Source organism: Aptenodytes forsteri, unplaced genomic scaffold, assembly GCF_000699145.1.
Source record: "Aptenodytes forsteri isolate BGI_AS27 unplaced genomic scaffold, ASM69914v1 Scaffold241, whole genome shotgun sequence".
Lineage (NCBI taxonomy): Eukaryota > Metazoa > Chordata > Aves > Sphenisciformes > Spheniscidae > Aptenodytes > Aptenodytes forsteri.
The window spans coordinates 9,996,205-10,017,532 of NW_008795252.1; the positions used below are offsets into that span (position 1 = coordinate 9,996,205).

The following is a 21,328-nucleotide window of genomic DNA, read 5'->3' on the forward strand; positions in this document are numbered from 1 at the left end:
ACTGGGAGGGGGCACAGCCAGGACAGCTGACCCAAACTGGCCAAAGGCATATTCCATACCATATGACGTCATGCTGAACAAAAAACTGGGGGCAGTTGGCCAGGGGGGTGCAGTCGCTGCTCGGGAACTGGCTGGGCATTGGTCAGTGGGTGGTGAGCAATTGCACTGTGCATCACTTCTTTTGTATATTCTTTTATCATATTATTATTTTCCCTTCCTTTTCTGTCCCGTTAAATTGTCTTTATCTCAACCCACGAGTTCTACCTTTTTTCCAATTCTCTCCCCCATCCCACTGCGGCGGAGTGAGCGAACGGCTGTGTGGTGTTTAGCTGCCTGTTGGGTTAAACCACAACACAGATAACCTTAGTCAACGTGGTGTTCAATTTAATGACCAGCTGCACCAGATGTGTGAGCTTCTGGAGGTGAGGAGAGGCCACAGATCTGTGCTGCGGCTGAGGATGGATCACCTCCTGCAAGCCTGCACTCCAAGGTGCCTATACATCTGGCCATTTGGCACCCTCTGTACATCCTCTCTGTACAGACATCCCCTAGACACCCTCAGATTGAGTATTCACGTACTCCAAGAGAAGAAACTTGAGGGATTCACATCTGCCCTCAGATAGGGGAAGGGGGCAGAGAGGGCAGAGCCCTTAGCTAGGGGAATCTCCCCATAGGGTTTGCAGAGAGATGTGCCAATCACCAGAGACAGCTCTGTAGATACTTTCAAATAGAGAAGTTAAAAAAATAAAGGAATTATTTTTGCAGGTGAGAAAGTTTGCTGGGTCTCTTATGGAACTTGAAAAAAACCTACTAATAACTAGACACAATGGTATAAAATTAGTAAGTCCGCCCAAGGTCACAGACGTGAAAGGAGCCAAGGGAGGTGTTCTATAAAGGCATTGGAAAGGAAGATTTCAAATCACTACTGGTTTTTGCTATCAAGCTCGTCACACTTAGCCTCACCATAAGCTCGTGGCAATTGCTCTCATATTACTTTTTCTCCTTACTGTTATCCTTGTGAATAACAATTTTTAAAAGGACTTCTAAAAGATTTTTAGAAGATTTAAAAATGCACCATAGGGATCTGAACCTGAGTAAAGCACCGCTATCTTCTAAACACAACCAAAGCTAATAGTATAAAAAATGCATAAGTGTATTTAACAGTATTGTTCATTTTTAGAACCGATTACTTTTAAAATCAATAGAAAATAAGTTGAGCTAAGCACTTTGTCAGATCACAGTTTTTTCCTAAGAGCTACAAAATCTACCCACTGTTGGATCAGGAAGGGCTGGAACTGCTTAGTGAAAGGCCATGTGCCAAAGAAAGTCTAAGTACATTTGCAACCTTTCAGTGATGGCAAATCAGAGAAAGGTCAACATAGCTGTGATAAATGAGCCTGACTTTAAACTGTACCTCTGAATGCTTAGCCTGCAGAAAGAAAGTGCAACTACGGTCGATGGTATTTGTGGTAAGTCAAATCTGTTATATATGGTAGCACCAACAAAGTTGTAGCACTGTGGGCATCAGGATGTATAGCTCTCCGATGACAGCTCTTCTCAGTGCCCTGTACGAGCACTTCGGTGATCAGTCTGTGCAACCACATCTTCATTGTGACGTGAAAGGAGCACGCATTTGCTAACAAATGCATTGCTCTGCAGATGTGGGGGACCACCATCCCCGACGCATCTCTGACATTCCCACGTTATGTACACATTGTGTTTGACACAAGATTTTAAAACAGAATTATTTATGGTACGAAAATAAAGATCCTCTTGAGCCAACTTGCTTGTGTGGGTATTTCACGTGTGACAATTGGACACAATCACTTAGTGGCAACACAAGAGCCTCCAAGCTTTGATGGCTGAATCTGCTGGGATATGAGGTGAAAGAGAGAGAGATATAGAGACAAAAAAGGCAAAAGGCTAAGTTTCTGTGTGATGAAGATCTTGAAATTGGGGACTGAAGTTGTGTCGATGCTTAGACTGTCTATAGACTTCCCAGACATTAGCCTTGCTCTTGGGTCTATGCTTACCTGTCCCAGCTTTCTCACCCCTCCCACCCCTCTCCATTACATGAGGGCTTTGTTGTGCCCAGGCTCCTCTATTAATCTGAGGAACCCAGTAGGAGGCAATTGGCTTTGGCTCCTATTACGTTTATCCTCTTACCATTGTTTTGCTAGGACAATCTAAAACGCAATTAAAGTCAATGCTTTCCCAACATTTTTTAAGAAAACAAAGTACTTTCATCAAAACATTGCCAAGATTTTATAAGCAAACATGTATCCTTTTCCAAAATCAATCATTTTCCAAGGCAAAGGCAAGTTGAGTTATCTCCTGCTATTATGGCAATAAACTGTGCTACTACTTCAAGTGCTTGGGGTAGGAGAAGCCATATATCAAGAGTAGAAGTGCATTAAAAGAAACTTCAGGCAGGTTTATTTGTTTCCTACAAACATAAACATGTTTAGTAGTCTGCACTCTGCTCAAGCCACTATTTACACAGCAACTCTCTAAGAGCAGCTTAACCGCCTGATGAGACAACATAAAAAAGGCTTTACCCTCTCTGTATCAAGCAAGGAATATTCCCTCTATCCTGCAATACATTTGAATTTTAGATGTATTTCTGAAAAGAGGAAACTGTTCTCTTTGCTAAGGGTGTTTGTCTCCATCACCCTTTACTAGGAGCTGCTAGTGACACTTCTTGAAGGAACAAGGGACCAGTCTGGGTGAAAATGTGCCTAGTGTTATTTGATGGTGCTGAAAGAGCAAGTACAACAACACAGTTTCAGTTTTCATCTGAAAACTCAAATGCAGCACTTCCCTTCACCTCCCGTGGACCTGACTGTGCATTCCCAGCTTACTTCAAGCTCTTGCTGAAGTCAGTGGCCACTGAATATACACAAGAATTGCTGTTCTCTGGCTCTGCTTCAAAGGCTTGCTTAAAAACTCTGCCCAGAAACTCTCCCTCTGTGGAGCTGAGAAACGGCAGGTATCCCTCCGAAAACACTAACAGAAATGTTTTGCAAATAAATATGCATCAAAAAACCCCAGAAGATACTCCTCCATTCCACTGCCTCTTAATATTTGAACTTAGATTTTTATTTTCATCTCACCTGTCCTAACTAAGGCCTCATCTCCAAGTTATCAAAACAAGTAGTAGCAGTTCATAACATGGCTACTGGAAGAAAATCACACCCCTTTGCTTCAATAGGTTAGGCTTTTATTCTCACTAGAACAAAATAAAGAAAATGGCACTTTTAAAAGGCCCAGAAGGGCAGATGCAAGCACAGGAAAACGAAACTCTTCTGAACAGTTGGGATAGGGTTGTCATTTTATTGCAACTCTGTACAGCACTTAGTGTAAAGGATATCTGACCTTAATCAAGGTGATTAAATGATTGAGCACAGTAATATGGCATTATCTCAATGTGCACCACTGCAATAGTGGAGAGTATATATACTCATAGTCTTTCTCTGGTTCTCTTTAAAAACAATTCCTATTGAATTACAGCTTTCAGCACTATTTATCAACAGATTATTGTTTGTGGGAGAATGCTACCTTCCTGCTCAAACTATTCCAAGGCTGACTCATATCCTGGTAATTCATTAATACATAACATGATTCTAGTCCAGTAAAATCATTTCTGTGCTATACACATCATAAATCCTACAGCATCAACTGAAAAATATATCTCAAATTCTCTTTCTAAACACTAATGGAACGTTTTGCTTGGCTTCCCACACACATCATCAAGGGGAGGGGGCCAGACAGAGCTGTAAAAAGCAATTTGATAGCAGTATACTTTATAGAGTTCAACATAGGAATATAAGAGCTACCATACTGAATGAGACCTGAGGTCAAACTAATCTAGTATCTTACTTCCAACAGTAGCCTGTGTCAGAAGCTTCATGGGAAAATAGAGGTGGAATAATCTGTCCCATCTGCCCTCCCCACATTAGGTCTTATCCCATTAGAAATTGATTTAAAGCTTAGATTGTGAGGTTTAATATTCCTTTCAAGGAGCAGCAACCGAAGAAAATTCGCCTTTAACTTATGATAACACTGTGCTGCAGAGAGGAAAACTGGAGGTGGGGGGGACGTATTTGTTTTCATGTTTCAGCAGACTTAATTGCTACAACCAACATGGGAGATACTATCACTTGGCAAACAAACTTGTACTGGCTAGATCTGTTTTTACTTCATGCCTGGGGCATTTATTGTTTCTGGGTATGATCTTGCAACCCGTTTTTTCTCACAGAGGCAGACTGTACCACTATTCACAGTCTCACTGACACTAAGAGTAAGCACCATGTGTAACAGAAAGGGTTTGAGAAGTATTCCTTTTATTGACAGTGTAACATTTTGCTTCCCAGCGGAGTATTTTTTTAATCTGATGCTAGAAGCAATATGGTGCTTGTCATAAGCAAGATATTTTTGTAAGGCTCAGTGACACAGAATGCCTTAGAGAAAATCTGCATAGGGAATGAACATCAGTCAGTGACAGGGAAATCATCTTGAATTTTCTTTCTGTGAGCTAGTCTGATTTCCACAAGCAGCTCCCAATATCTCCTCCAGTGCACCACCGATTCTAACCGGTTCTTGAGCTACACTGGCAGCTGAACCAGCACTGTTGTTTATATACCAAGTGTCCACACAGTTAAACATACTGGGCCAGACTCAGCTGGACTGGCTGAAAAACAGCCTATACCAAGTCAATGTATTTTATATCTTACAGCACGCCTATCTGATGTGGATGAGTGTCTGAGTGCATCAAGGCGAAATCACTCTCCTTCATGTGTATCACACAAATGAGTTGATAGGGGAATGGCCTGAGTCCCTTCATCCCCCTCTCTCTCATTAATCAGCCCCGCGCTGGCACTGACTCACCCTGTTCAAGTGGTGTAAGATAATAAGGTTCCCTCAGTGTGATAGCACTGTAACTCTGCTGAGTACAGTAGCCTTCTCCCTGATATAAGTGAGAGCAAAATGAAGCCCTGGATATTTTCTCTGACTGCTGAAGACCTCAAACTTACAGCAAATGCATATGCAAACTCAGGCAAAAGTCAGTGAGGGGACTTGTAAAGCCTGCTTGCTCCTCACCCCAGGCAGCAAACACTCTCTGGGATCCCCGCTGCTACCTCCCTCAAGGACACAGGCAGCAGCACCCTCATGGCTTGCTAACGCCCTCCACCCGCTACAGTTCAGTCCTGACCATGAGGGTAACAACCTCAGTGAGAGGTTTATGTGGGTTCAGGTAAAAATTTATTTTAAATATTAAGAAAAAACCCCACACCAAGCAGTAAAATTTCTGCTGGTGTCCTCTTTTATATCGTCTCACCTGGCTGTGAAGCAGTGTGTTATTGCCACTCCAGAAAGAAGGGGAAGGATAAATAATGTTACTTTTACTGAACATTTGCTTCTCTTATTTATTGAATGAGGGAGAAAAGGAAAGAGAGGGGGTGGACCAATAACAAAACTTCCCAATATTTTTCACTGGAAAGTTGGCCAAACGTTGATGCATTAAATCTGAGGGGTCTGGGCCTCGCCCATTGTCTTTTAAACTAACTTACGTGAAACATTAGTTCTATTACTGATATGGATTAGCTGAAGGGTTTAATCGGTCTCTTTACTGCTATATGGTGCAGCTGTACCCATTTAACATTTCTCACAGCTCACTGCCTCTGGGACTGCACTAGGGTATACTCAGCTATAACCCAGAGCAAAAAGAGTTGGGGGAGTAGCAGTAAGGTAAAAAGATAGCTTGGCTTGGCTGGGAGAATCATGACATAAAATCCCCTGTCCTGCTATTCCAAGGAATTTCCTCAGGATTTTAAAACTGGACATAGGACATGGGATTCTCCCTGTCCTCTGTTTTCATGATGCAATGAGAGATAGAGGGACAGATGCTCCAGCCCTGACCCCTACCCACGCATTTAGTTAAGTAATCTAAGATGGGTGACTGTGTCCTATATAAATTAATGCAAGGGGTGTATCCTCATCCTGAGACCTTCATCAGGTTATGTGATTGGGACAATGCCAGTTGCTTTACTGGGTTACACGATCAATGTGGGTGGCAGGTCACTGTAATGTGACCCAAGGGTGCAAACCTCTTTGGCCCCTTTTTTATTTTTTAATTTGGTCACTCTATGTCAAAGATGTCTGGTGATTCAGTGCTGCCTGTGTGGGTGCACTGATTTGTTTGGGATTAAACTGGTCCTGTACAGCCATATTTATCATCAATGGTTCCATACAGAAGAGTATAGTGAGATCTTTGTAGCTAATCTTTGTGGGCTTCTTTAGGCCAAAAATAATTCCCACAAACACTTTCTATTTGTCCTTCCCTGTGGGATTAATCCCTCATTTCATACCCATTTTCAAAATGGTGATACCATGCTGGGAGATTCAAATCTTGCCCTTGGAAGGCTAATAGTGCATATTCTGTACAAATAAGTGAAAAGGTGGATGTTATGAGAGGGGATTACATATCCAGTTAATATGGCAATGTTTCAAGACCAGGCCTGTAGGATCCTTGGATCATAGACAGTTACTGTATTTTTCAAGGTTCTTTCTCTCATTCTGGAATGAAAGAAGGCTTCTCTTGACAATTATGCATTGGGAGCCCTGCGTAAAGCATCCCTCTACCAACAGATCAATCATAGGGTCAGTTAAGTCTAATCACATCAAATTCTCTGGAATGAAGACCTATTTGGCAGTAAAGAAAGGTCAATCTCTCATTTTAGGATTGCATGGATTACGGTTCTGTGGTGCAGTGGGTTAACACAGAAGACCTGAGGCTGGGTTCAAATTTTATTTCAGATCGTAAGTAAAAAACAGTTGTGGATGACAAGAGTTGGGAGGTATATCCTGTACACATCAGAAAGCTATCACAAAACTTGCTACATTCATGAAGTCTGCTCAGAGACAACCTGAGAAACAAAAAAACAGAGCTGGACAAGGTTTGAGGTGTTTTGCAGGTCAGCATTGCAATATGCTGGCAGAGTTACTACAAAAACTGCCTTGGTATCTGCCCACAGTATCCTTGGCTCTAGCCATTACTTCCAGTTGCTGCACTCCATGAGCATCAAGTTTTTGAGGAACACTTGTCTGGAAGTGAAGCTAAGGAGAGAGGAAGTGGGGATACAGAGGGGCATATAAGAAACACATTTGTTTTAAAAGAGAGAAATAAAAGTCCAAATACACGAATAGGATAGTGGATATGCTTATGCCTTTCTTTTGTAATGAGAGGAAAAAAACACCTCAAATCAGCTGTACTTGGACTTCTATTGGATAGCTTTGTAGTGTTAAAAAACCCCAAACTTCTAGCAAAATGTGCCCCCAGAAAATCACTATAGGGAAAATTCAATATATCATGAAGCTAGGGGAGCAAATTCTGTTTGGGATTTCCTGTTGTATAAACCTGCATCACTGAATTTCCTTTGGACAGACACCAGCACTACCAACAGCAGACCATGAGGCCCTGTATTCCAGTGCCTAGTTACGAAAGTCAGTCGCGTTTGTTTAAAATCTGGTAGGAAGGTAGTAAAGAATAACCAATAGTCAAACAAGCAACACATCAAAGCAAATAAAAAATGCTGTCACCTACTGTGTGTGAACAGGTGGCCTTAAAGAAGCCCTGAAAATGCCAGACGGCCCATACAGGTATTCCACATGCCCCAGAGGTACTTTTGCCTGGTGGACAATCATCTCCTTTTACAGTGGCTGTATCAATTCAAATGGCTGGTGAAAAGGCTACTTGGGCAGACTTCCTTACGGCTGAACATCACGTCTGTGAGATCCAGCAATCATCAAGCCCCACTTAAGCCCGCTTTGGAGGCTGTAAGTGACTAGAATGATGGAAATGCCTTGAACTGCCCCCTGCAAAAGTTTAAATTCCTCAGCGTAGGAGGATTTGGCTCTATTTTGGACAGAGGTGGAGAGGGGCAGAGGGCCAGAGTGTAGATTTTAGCAGGCTGAAGTATTATATGTCGATCACTGGATGTTTCCACTAAAAGCACTTTTTTTCTGAATGTAACTCATCTTTCCAACTCTACCACTCCCTGGAGAGAGTTACGACAAATGTGTGTGCTGTCTCTCCTTGTCTTGTTTTGCAAAAGGCAATTCCTACAGCAGGAAGAGAAAATTATTTATGATAGAATTTCACACATTTTTCTGGGTGCTTAATGAAGCTTGAACTTGAGTGGAGCAGAGAGAGTGCTTATTGTTGAATTTTTTTCAAGATCACCGCACAACAAACAGAAACTGAATAAGCAATTAAGTTAACTGGCTTTAAAACTCATATTGGCTGAGGATTAAGGTAATTATGTCTGCGCTTACACACATTCATTGCAGCTTTAAACAGTCTTGCTTGCTGTTTTGTTGCTGATGTGGTTCTAAAACTAATCTGAGTTGTTGTCCTGCTGTTAATTACTACGAAGGTTACAAACACAAGCTCTCCTTGCTATAAATATAGCTATGTTATTTGTATTACATGCTCAAAGGAGATGCAGGCCTCTCTTGCTAGGTTTATGCAAACAGATCCAACCGTTTCTTCCTGTAGCAAAGAACTTACAATACCATAGACTTAAGGGATCTGTTAAAATAATACACAATAGATGGGTTTGCTATTGTCATACAGTGATTTCACCGTCAAAGGAGAAAAAAAATATGTTTTTAAGTTTGCGTGAAAAGAGAGACTCTGGGAAAGCAGTATCAGTCTCCACAGTATCCCTGGCAGGGCAATGTGGATTCTTCACCTTCTGGGTTACAAATAAGTTTCCTTCTAAATGGCTGGAATGCAGGGGAGGGGAAAGGAAGGGAACCCCCCACATTCTCCTTGTCTAACAAGGAGCCACAGCGTAAGAGCCACTCCCCAGCAGAAGTAATCTGTGATTGACAATGGTTTTCTTTGCAGCCAGGGCTAAAAATGGTTTAGCTGTAAACAGACAAACGCAGAACATTTTAATGCCCTTTACAAATGCAAGGGCTGCTTACACAAGCACTCTACATGCAGGGTGGCTAGCTAGTGGCACCAAGCGAGCAGCAAGTTTCAGAGTTCCTGAAAACTGATGAGTTTTCATATCAGGGTACGAGCACAAACACAGGAGAAAAAAAATTTCTGTAATGGGCAGATTCACAGAGGGCAGATTCACAAAAACTGGAGGTTTATTCTCCAGGCTGTCCAGGCATTCATATGTGTGACCTTACGCAAGCTGCTATATTTGGCTTCACCCTTCCTGCCTGAAAAACTGAGAGAAATACTTTCCTCTTCACAGAGAGAATGAATGTGTGTAAGGCACTTGGTACGATGGGGTGAGAGCTCTGCAAACAACCAGAACAAAGTCTGAGACTTTGATACAATTTCCCTGCAATCTTAAAGTCGCCTCTGAGGTCTACAGTGAAAGAATATCAAGGAAATGAGGTGAGGTGGGACAACCTCAGAATTTCACAGGGGCTATGAAGAAACCTTTTTATTGAAATACATAAAATTGCCTTGTGCTGAAGTTAATGATCATACGAAGAAAGTTACGCAGCAACAGCTTACTTGTATTTTTCAACAGTTTGAAAAATGTTGCTAACGTGAACTGTAACTCCGTGGCTTTGTTGTTCTTCACTGATTCTTTCCTGTGAATCAGATACAGTCACAGACTTATCCAGGGATTCTGCAGGTCGTAAAAGGGCAAGCTTACCAGCTGTTTCTGTGGGCATTTTGCCTAAGGTTAGCAGAATCTGTTCCTTGATGTTAGTGATGAACTCACTTGGAGATGAACTTCCTGCACACTAGGGAAGCCACCCGAACTAAATAGGACTCAGCCCCAAACAATGTAGACTTCTAAGGTCCTAAATGAGTATTTGGTAAACACGTTGATTCGTAATTGAAAGAAATCTTTATTTTAAAAATGAAAACCAGAGGAGAAAGGCAATGTTGACAGCAGGATTGTAAGTCATAGAAACTCTATTATGAATCAAAACAACAGATGCAACATGAACAACAGCATCTTTTATAAATACAAACTTGACTTTTCTATTTCACACATTGGAAAGGCTAATATGCCCAAAATGAATTTCCCTGAATCTCTCAGTAATGTTCTATGGTCAGTGTTGACTGGCTGTTACCAAAAAAACCCATGGATGATTTATATTCCCGCAGAGTCACCAACCCCAAACCACATTTTTCTGTCAGACCTGACATTAATAACTATAACCACTTCCACTAACTATATTCTCTTTGCAGAGGAAGCAGCAAAGTACAGGCGATTCATACATCAGTGATTTCTTGTTCTATATTCACTTGCCTTCTTTCTTTATTAGCAGGCCTACTGACTGCATGAGTCACCAATTATCACCTTAAGCACCAGACAGGAACTAAATTATCACAGTGCTCCCTCCGCAAAGCAGGCATCATACCATGTTTGCTGTAATCAGTCTCTGAGGCCCAAATACCTCAGACTTCAAACAGGAAATAACTTTGTCCTCCCCATTTCACAGTATGAAGAACCAGTGTTTCTGGGACCAGAGGAACTTCTCCAGCCCAAAAATTCTCTGGGCTTGCCCTTATCTATCTGTTTCAGCAACAGATAAGCTACAGTTGTCAAATCAGTCAAAGTACCATGTAGAGGCAGACAGAGTGCCTGCCCTTGCTCGCTGGCAGTGGAAAAAGTAGGACGGCCAGATCATGTTTATATTTCCATGGCCGATCACACAAGGGAGAGGAGAAGATCAGCTACTGCTTCATTCTTTGCATGGTATGTACTGTTACTGGCAACCCACTCATTCGGTAGCCCCGGCACACGAAGCAATCAAAACTCAGCTGAACAACATTTACAAAGCTGCTTCTAGTTTCCCATTGTCACGATAGAGATCTGATTATTTATAGGTAGCTTTCAAAGCCTATTACTAAGACTTTGCATAATGAACAAATACATTTTGTACCAGCTCTTGCCTAACAAGAATGCAGGGCTTGACTTTTCTCTCGAGTTTTTCACTGGTGTAATTAACAATGACTTCAGTCATGAAACCTCTGACTGATACCACAGTGAGAGCGTGTCACAACACATGAAATTCATGAACCAGAAAGTATTCCTAACTATCTCTAAATACATCATGAAGGGAATGTTTCTTTTTACCATTTTGTCCCTGTTTTTAGCAGGTACATCAAAACCTGACAACTTACCCTTGCCTGACATGATCCTACACTGTTACGTCTGCCTAGTCATGTGGCACTAACTGTGCCACTCTCACCTCTTCCGATCCTGTTCCAGCTTGAAACCGACCTTGCACTGACTCCTTTGTGTCTAATCACACAGTCAGGGTGGAGCAGACTTCTCAGATGATGGAAGTACCAATGACATGCAATGGAAAATTTTTTGAATGACATATGTATCTTCAGACCTTGGTTTCTCTTTTGTTGATGAACAAAGAAGCTCTAAAACACTAATGCTGTTTTGGACTTCGTAACTTTTACGTGTTCAAAACCCATGCAAATAATTATGTATTAATAAAACAGCAATTCCTGCACAAAATTTTAATTGAATATATCCTCCTTACCCTTCTCTCTCTACTGATGCATGCTCATCTTTCTAGCCTTTTCTAGGAGGCTTTTAAAGAGTAAAGTTACAGAGCTCAAATGCTTGAAGTGTCATTTCTCCAAAGGTACATGGTTAGTACTTAAGTTGGAAATGGTTATGTGCTTAATTAGTCATAGAATATATAACATCATATGATTTAGATAACAAATCATGCACGCACAGCAAACAATATAAAACATACTTCACTGGAATTCTTACAAAACACCTCCATTATCCCTCCATAAACAGATTCTGTCAGGCAAAGGTGAGCTCACAAATTACTCTTTTTTCAGTTTAAATGTTGCAAATGCCCTATTCCAGTAAGTTACTCTAAATGACTCTGGTGTAAATAAGATAAGCTTCTGCCCTGCTAAGATCATAGCAAATCAGAGGATTTGAACATAAGGCTTTTCGCCTGAGCCTATTCCACTACACCACGTGGCTTTTCCCACTTCAGCAGGACACTGGCATTCCTACTACTAGAAACATTGAAACAAGACATTTCTAAAAGTCTTCTAACCCCACTTCAGAAAATGGAAATCTGGTAGGTCTTTTCTAACTTTACTTCCTATGAGAGTACGATTAAAACCTGTAGTAAAAATGACAATTAAAAAATAAATCCACTGAAAATAACATCCTCATTATACAAAGAGTTAAATAAATGAAGTATTACCTTGGCAGGTCCGTTCATCTGTGAGCAGTTTATAGCCTTTCTGGCAGCTGCACTCAAAGCTGCCAACCGTGTTTCGGCAGAAATGGTCGCAGCCACCATTGTTTACCAAGCACTCATCAATATCTGCAAGGAATGAACGGGCAAAAATTTAATTCACGACAGCAATTCAGTAGTTCAGGGCAGGAGTATAGGAGTTTACTCAGATCCCCAAGGAGGCTGCTGTCCCTGTTAGGAATCAGGCTGGTCAGATGCATCTCTTCCCAAACCTTTCTCGCAAGGCTTACAAAAGAGCTATGGGCCGAGTTGTTCGGGAGACAGAGGTATTTCTCTCAGAACTGGAACTGCCAGATGACCCAAGCTGAGGCACTTTGATGTTAAAGAACATTCAGGGAAGCTTCTTTGTAGATGTAGTGGTCTGCCTGACAGAAGACTTCAGCCTGCGTAAGACGTGAATCCCTTACCTTACATAGGAACTATCAAAACCCAAGAACACATGAAAAATTAAAATAACAACAAACATGAAGTAAAACATATTTGAATTCTGAAAAAATACTTCCATTATCCCTACATGAACAAATGTAGGGATACATTTGTTCGGAATTAGCATTATATGCTAGTTTGTCCATTATGAACACAGTGTCACTGAATACCCATTTTCATGTGTCTAACCTTTTTGATTTGGTATACTAGAAGAGCACCTGTGAGTGCATGTGAAATGTTGCTTCTTCAGTTGTTCTGAAGGCAGAGCACCTATTGCCTTTATTTGAAAGCCATATATATGTATGAAGGACGGGATCAATGGCTCTTACTTTAAATAACGATTACAAAGTGCATTGATGAACTTGATAAGACCTCTGTTCTGAATTTCAGACTGGTGATTCTACTTTCCTCCACCTTATAACTTCTCCCAAAGGTGTTGAAGAACTGGAATGACCAGTCCCTTTTCCATTCCATAAAAGCTTGTGCATATATAATAGGTCACAGAACCTCATTTGAAATACAGGGCCTCTTTCCATCCTCCCCAACTTATAAAACCATGGATCCATGTTTATTTGAAAAAGAAAAAAAGTACTTTTTTTTTCAGAAGAAGAACAGTGCCAAAAAATAGCTCTTTTTAGGGATGTATACAGTGAAGAAGTAATATGTCATAGAGCCTTGGCTGCTCACTTATGGAAGTGAAAACAAGATCTTTCAGAGAAGCGAGTGGAGAGTGATGTTTCCTATTGAAAAGCCTCTTGCCTAACAGCTTTGAAACTTTGAGGTAACAGCTGGCCATTTAAAAAGCAAATCTTGCAAAATGCAAATCTAGGTGCCAAAAGAGCTAATGTGTGGAGATGGAAATTTATCAAAGACAGCATGATGCTGGTGAATGAAGGGCACATTTAAAAATTATTTGAATTTAAGATGACTTTTAGTGGATGTCATTCATTCATTTTTGAAAACATATGATTACCAACGTGGGAGAGTAGTATGGCTCTTACCACATTTCTGCATGTAAAATATAAACAGCAGCAAGAGGAGTGAGGAGGTAAATCTAGAAATTCTAACAGCTGAGAGGCAAATTCAGCCCTCTTTTCTAAATGGCACTTTGCTGCACTGACATTGACAGAAATACGCTCAGGAGGACGTACTACTCAAATAAGCAAGAACAATGTATATTGTTATAAAGGTTTGCTTATGAGTTCCATTTGTGGCAAAGAAAGCAAATTTGCTCTGAGACCCTCTGAACTAATACTACTGCTTATTACTTTTGTGTCTGGTTCTGCAGAGGAGTGGCTTTTGCATTCAGTCCTATTAAAAGCATGAGGGTAAAAAGGTAGGTAGCAGCTGTGGTGGTATTATGCCCCCGAGTCCTTTGCACAAAGCCAGCTCAAATCTTTATGTCTCGGGTAACAAAGCTCTCAAAGTGATCTGAAACCAGCAGTCATGTTTGTTGTCTGTGGTCCTCCAGTTTTGGTGATTAGGCTAGCTAAGAACAGTCAACCTTAGGCTCCCAACCTGATAAATCTGGTAAAGAACATACTGAAGGTTGCTCTACATACTACCATGAGACTGGAGGCAGCAACCCATTTGGTTTCAGCTGTGAGCATCAGCACAGGTCAAGATCAGCTGTGAAATCACAAGATTCGTTGGCCCAATTCCTGCAGGCTGGCATTTCCATTTGTAGAAGTGATTCCTCCCAGCTCCAGTATGTGCAACTGGGACTGCGTTGCAGGTCTTATGATGGATTACCACAGCAGTCCCATCCTTTTGCACAGCACAGGTGTACCTAAGTATAGTTTAGCTTGCCCTGACAAAACTGATGGACAAATGCAATTGTGAATTAAAATTACTAATATATTATGCATCATAAACACACAGAGTAGTCATCCATCATGGAGAAGATCTCTTTTACCCATGATAAGAACAACATGACCTTTGGGCTACTCTGCTGCCTGAGATTGCTTGAAGCAGAAATTACTTGCAGCCTGTCAAACACCATTCTGAAGTAAGGATTGATGTTTTAAACGATGGCCCCTGGATTTCACATGTTAAATTCCAAATTCCAGTCTCACTAACTTTCTTTTCAGGGTCTCTGAAAACCATAAGGGACAAAAATGAAACTCTCCTGGCCTCAGAGGGTAGATTTGAAGCTGTTAATCACTGTAATTCCACTGACAATGCAGCATATCAGTTTTACACCAGCAATTCTTTGGAATAATCCTGAACCAGGACCTGGGTAAAACATGGGAGAGTCCACAGGAAAAGAAAGTATTTATTCATTTCTTCTAGCTGGAAAACATGACGTGGCCTTTTGAAACCAGGACCATCAAAACAGAATAGAGGTCAAAACTGTTAGCTGCAAAAACATTCTAAATAACACAAACAGCGCCAATGTCTCTGCTTTCACTGTATTTCTTTCCACGGCCATAACAAGACTGACAAGGCATGTAAAAATTATTTCACTCTATGGAGAGCAGTGCATTGCTGCATTTCACTTGAAAGAGAGCAGTATCCAACCGTATCATGTCTAACTGGTTCATAGAAATTGCACCAAGTCTATATCCCCACTATTTTTCTTTCCATAGCTATAAATAATTCATGTTATGAGCCATGTGAAAATAAATGATTCCACTGTGTGAGAAGGTGAGGCCCCATCTATCTTTAAACTGACTGGTACCCAACTTTGTCAAGTGCCTATTGTGAACTTCACAGAGTATGCATGGCTGCCTGTCATGTAGGGAAAGAAAACGCAGTGGAAACCCATCATGGTATCTCTACCAGCTTTGAAATTACTTAGTCAAATCTCCCCATACTCTTATTGGGACTGTCTGTAGAGGAGTCATAAACCCGGTGTCTTCAAACATAGTTCTCAAGTGGCTCCTTTTCAACTGATGACGCAGGTTGCAGAAGAATGGCTCAAACTTTCCACAGTGCTCTGCTTCCCTGTATCCCCAGGAATGCAAAACTATATAAAGAACTGTATTTCTCCATGGGGGGTTGTATGTAAAATGCCCTGATGATCAGTGTTCAGACAACGTGCTGGTCATTTCAGACTAGGTGGTCTGATGGGCTTTCAGTGCATTAGCAATGAAATCCCAAAGGATTTCTCTTAATGCAGTAAGTCAATATCGTTAAATGATACCTTGCTCATACAAGCTGCTGATCGGCTACAAATACCAACTGATGTGCCCGGCACAAATGGGCCACATGTAGAAATGGAAAATACAGACCAATGAAAAACCACAAAAGCATTAAAATTTACTACTCAAAAATGTCAGGTGGAGGTATGGCATAACAGGCAACTAAGCACTCAAGCCTCCCATTAGCACTGAGAATGGTTCATTCCCCTCCCCCATGCAATTAAAAACACACAAAAGCAAACATACGATTTGCAGAAAGGTAGCTAAAACCTTCTTTAAAGTTGTAATATTTGGGGAAAAAAGCAGTCGTAAATATTAGCCTGGGGATGGAATTCAGCAGCACCATCACAAAAGCTGTGGACCTGTCTGAACCCAGAAAGAAACCCTGGGTCACCTTGCTATTCACAAACAGTGGAGAAGTTCCACTCCAGCTTCTGTGACTCGCTGTCATCTCCATGTGCATTGTTAAATGTAAGTCCAGGCTTGCAGCAAATCCCATAAGCAAAGGCCTGGCATCAAGACAGACACTGTGGTGAAGTCAAGCACAGCTACTCTCTGGACCTGCTTATGTGACCCTAGAGCCTTGCGGCATTTGCTAATAAGTGACAGTCTTGGTACACAGATCCAAGTACTCTTTTAAAATGCCCTTTCTTTGTAGTTATTTTGCAAAGCTCTCCATCTTCTTTTGGACACTTAAAAGCTAATTTCAGAAGAATGGAAGGGGTAATAATTTTAGAAGAATGAGGAAGGAATAAATAAAATAAAATATTTCTGAAATAAGCGATTATCCGAAGTTTTCTGAGGATCTCAAAATATGAGGGAGGCAGTGGAATCAGCTTTAAATAAAACTTTTCAGCTTTAAATAAAGGAACAGAAACTCAGATACTTTGTTATAAGTTGCATAGCCACAATTTGACTAGACGAAAAATGCAGTCCGTTATTTTTCTTTTCATGTCCTTATGAAGATTAATGGGAATGACTGCTCCTATTCCACTTGTACCTTTTTAAGCTCTGCTCAGTGTAATTCATATTTGGAAGGACCTGGTTCTGATCAGGGTGCATGTGTGCATGTGTATGCGCATGTGTGCATATAAACTCACAAAGATTTGCCTTCCTGCATACAAGTCAGAGAACAAATTAAAAAGTAGGGATTTTAGGCAACTTAGAATTTAACGTTTCATATAAGCTGCTTAAAGGCAACTGAAAGGGTAATCAACGTGCAATCTTCACTTAGCTGTTGAACAATGATGGATACGGAGATTTCCAAAGCCTCATCACAGGCGGAAGCGAGGCTTCTCCTTTCAATGGCTGGACAAATATTTGAACTGATTGTGTCTGTCTAATCCTTTGCAGTTTTAAAATGCTACCTAGCTCCAGGAAAATAATATACTCCCAGATCAACCTAAAATGATTACGGAAACTTCATACCCTTCTTGTTTTTATTAATGACAGCATGTTAGGATTAATAATGCTATTACCAGCATACAGTGGACATCAATATAGACATATTTTCTGCAAACCGGGCTAGTCTGCTAGTTCTTATTCCCTGCTTTCATAATTTTCCTTTGCTTTTCTTTCCTTCTCTTTTCTCATGCTTCTACAAATCACCACTATCCCCTAAACCTTGTAACTAGTGTTGCCTTGTTGACACAGGTATTAGGTCCCTGATGCAGGCAGACCACAAGGTACTTTATAAAGCAGCCACAAAACTTTTTAACCCCATGTCAGAGGTGGGGAAATAGAGGCACAGACAAACAAACACACTCATCCACACTTGAATCAAAGCCCAGTGCACAACCCAACGGGCTACCTTGCTTAGACAATGTGTCAATCAGCACAGGCTCGCACAAAACACAAGTTGTTCTATGGCTCTACATTACAAATATTACCAAAGCCACCAATGCTCAGATTGCAATTATTTTAATATTTGTCTGTCACTTTGCAATAAAACTTGAAATATATTGAGTAACTCAGGATTAACATAAGCATAACCTATCAGGCTACACTTGCAATGCTCTAAATAACATTTTCCACAGTGTCTTAAATAATGCATGCCAGGGTTATTTTATTAAGGTATAAAGATAATTTAACATCCTCAGACTCACTGGATTCAGTGCCACTGTGAGAAAATCTAAATCAAAGTAGAACTTAGGTTCTGCTGTTCCCTCCAGAAAACATCGAGCCAGCTGTTGTGGTTTACAGGGAGTTAGAAGTCCTAGTTCCAGTTTTACAATGGGTTTATCTCGCAGTTCGGGCAAGTTTTAACACTCCTCCGCTTTACTTCATCTGTATAATTGCCAATTATACCAATCTGTATTGGTAATTATCACTTGATATTTTCAGGACCAATACTATAAAATGGATTATTATAATTAAACAAAGCATTATGAATCAAAGTCATTTACTGTCAAAATCTTTTAGTCAAATTACAGTTGTTTTTAATTTGTGGTCTGGGCTTCTGAATGGTTTGATACAGCAGCATGTTCCATGCTGGTAGTGTTCTGCCGTGGAAGATTTTGTGACTATGTGCTGAACGGTACGGCCGTCTTTACTTTATGAAGTACATGTGCTGTTCCACCACTCTACCCGTGACTGCATAGTTCATTGCCTCTAACATGCTTTGCATGTTTCAGGGAGGAATAATTCTATTTATGCAGTGTCTTCTACTTGAGGATTTCAAAGGCCAACATCTTATCAGCTTCATTACATTAAACCTACACAACACTTCTGCAGGAGAGATAAGTTTAATTAATTCTCCTTTAACAAATGTGAGACTGAGGCAGGTAGGGCAATGTGTGACTTCTCTGCATCAGATAGCTACAAAATGAAATAAGGCATATATTACAGTACCTCTAATTTGAGTTTTGCACTTCAGCGACATCTTCATTTTCCCTCCCACAGTGCTAATTAACTGTAATGTATGATAATCATTACTGAACTGAAGTTCTACTAAGTAGCAAATGAAAGTTCTCTGTTTAATTAGCTTTATGGCTAGGTTGTGGGGCAAGGCATTTTCCTAATTAACAGAATTAAAACTCGACTAGGCAGACAGGAATGAGTATAATTAAAATTTAATCTCCCTCATCCTGAAAACAGGCTGCCCACAAAATAGAGAGCTTTGTGTAAATGCTCTTAGAGCATGGAAAGGTTGAGGCAGGTTTCAACACATTTCTCTCATGTCACTTTCTCCATTTTCACCTGTTATCTTTGCAATTTCACGAAGAAACCTGTCTTCCAACCCAGATGGTAATCTGTCACGTATGGATTTAGGTGTCAGCTATTCTCCTCCAGGACATATCCACTCTGACATTATCCACCAACCAATCAATAAAAGAGTCTGCCAGGCTGCCAAGAGATCAATCACCTTGTAAAACAAACATTATGTCCTATTATTTTCTTATTACAGTTAATTAGATTTATAAAGCACAAAAAGCTTCGAAAGTGAAAAACTTAGAAATGCTGTCAGAATAGTTTAGGCCCTGATTTCTCATATGTGAAAGGGAAGGGATTTACTAAATCTAATGTGAAAAGAAAGGATTTTCATTTAAAATTTTTGCTGAACACTGAATTCTTTTTTAAACTTAAAAACATGTTAGTGCAATGCTAAAAACCCAAACAGTGCAAGCTGTCTTAGGCTGTGACACCAGAATGGGAAGTGGACTGGAGACATAAAGACATAGACTGATAGAGTCTTTTACTGTCTAGGCTGAGCTAAATGCAAAAACTATGCCCCCCCCCCCAAAAAAAAAAAAAAAAAAAGAAAAAAAGAAAGAGACATAAGAATCCCAGAAAATAAAGTTAGTTTTCCTCCTACAGTAACATTTTATCAATCAAAATAGAACTTATAAAACACTGGAGAGGGAGAAGTAAGTGTGCAGTTAAGACTCCCATCTGTATTTGAGGACAACAAATAACATCTCTCTGTTTTACAAACCATGTGGAAAGTACATCAGACTCTGGGAAACTCAGATGGTCACAATGACCGTGTAAGTACACGCAGACCTAGAGGCTGTGGTTAAAATGGTGGTACAGAATTGTGCAAATACATTGGGCTGACTACTTACTTACCTTAATTATTCACACAGCCACTATGACCATAATAACTCTAAGTTTCATGTTTCTGCATTTTATGCAGGAGGAGCTGAGGCAGAAGTTGCTAAAGGTTACACACAATGGCAACAGTAAATGAGTTAGTTCAGTGTCTCTTAAGGTATAAATCAGACAAAACTGGGGAGCTGACATCCCTGGGCACCTTTTCTGTACTAGGTCTCACTAAAAAACAAGGCCTTGCTCTTACAGTATCCAATTTTTCCATGTAATCTCAATGAATAGCACAGGGGCAAGCGAGCAAGCTGTGCACTATTGGACCAAGAAACAAGAATCCCTAGACTTAGCATATTAACTCAATTTACCTTTACTCATTGGTGTTTTCATTTCCCCTCCTTGGAATTGCTATCTGCTCATCTCAATGAATAGCACAGGGGCAAGTGAGCAAGCTGTGCACTATTGGACCAAGAAACAAGAATCCCTAGACTTAGCATATTAACTCAATTTACCTTTACTCATTGGTGTTTTCATTTCCCCTCCTTGGAATTGCTATCTGCTCAGGAAAGTTGTGTGCTTATTTCCAAGAATCTCAGTTTGCTTCTAAAAATTGTGTTTGATTTAATGAAATAAAATTTAAAAAAAAACCTGGTATTAAGGACAGCTGAAGATACTGATGCTCTCTAAAATCCCATTGAAACTATGCTAGCTTTCCTATGATAAAGCTACTCCTGCTGAAAAGGACAGCTGAATGCAATTAGCCCATGATAATTCAAATGCCTCGTAGCTGATAATGAATCAAAGAAAATTGGCTGGTGACCAAAAATTAACCCTCCAAAACTTTTTGAAGACGTTACTTCAACCAACCAGGGATCAGTTCTGTACCTGGGAAGACAAATACTTCACTGAGAGCAGGATCTAGCCATACAAAAAACAAGCTGTATTTTATGATGAAAAAAGCAATAATAAAAGAATGAAAAAAAATACTGTAAGTTTTGAATGTTAGTAGCTATGATTATGTGAGTAGTCAACCCCCAAATTACAGAAAGCACAGCACACTTTTACATAATAAACTGTGGTTGCTGATCCTCAGGGAGCTTTATATTGCTGAATAAATGCAAGGTCTTTTCAACAACTGAAATGCAAAATATGACCCTCCCAAGCATTAATTTAAAGGATTTGGCATTTTCAAAGGGGAGGTTCACAAAGACAAATAACAACTGCAAGTTTCCAGGGAACAGGGATATTGCCTAGTCATGAAAAAACCCTAACTTAGTACACATGAATTTATTTTGTGGGGATAGATGGAACCCTTGGGAGGGAACAAAACTGAATGAGTTACATGGCAGCTGACCCAAGTCTGCAATTTTTTAATGGAAGATAATCTGTTCTATTATATTTGTCTGTCATGAACAAGTCTACAG

The 21,328-nt window shown here is 40.4% G+C and overlaps 1 protein-coding gene across 1 annotated transcript in view; it reads right to left on the minus strand.

The window, feature by feature from the left end:
* Positions 1–21,328, minus strand: part of SCUBE1 (signal peptide, CUB domain and EGF like domain containing 1) — a 219,653-nt gene that overhangs the window by 40,951 nt on the left and 157,374 nt on the right. The window contains exon 9 of the mRNA XM_009279091.2: positions 12,238–12,360. Within this exon, the coding sequence (XP_009277366.1) occupies positions 12,238–12,360 (123 nt within the window). The remainder of the gene's footprint in view (positions 1–12,237; positions 12,361–21,328) is intronic.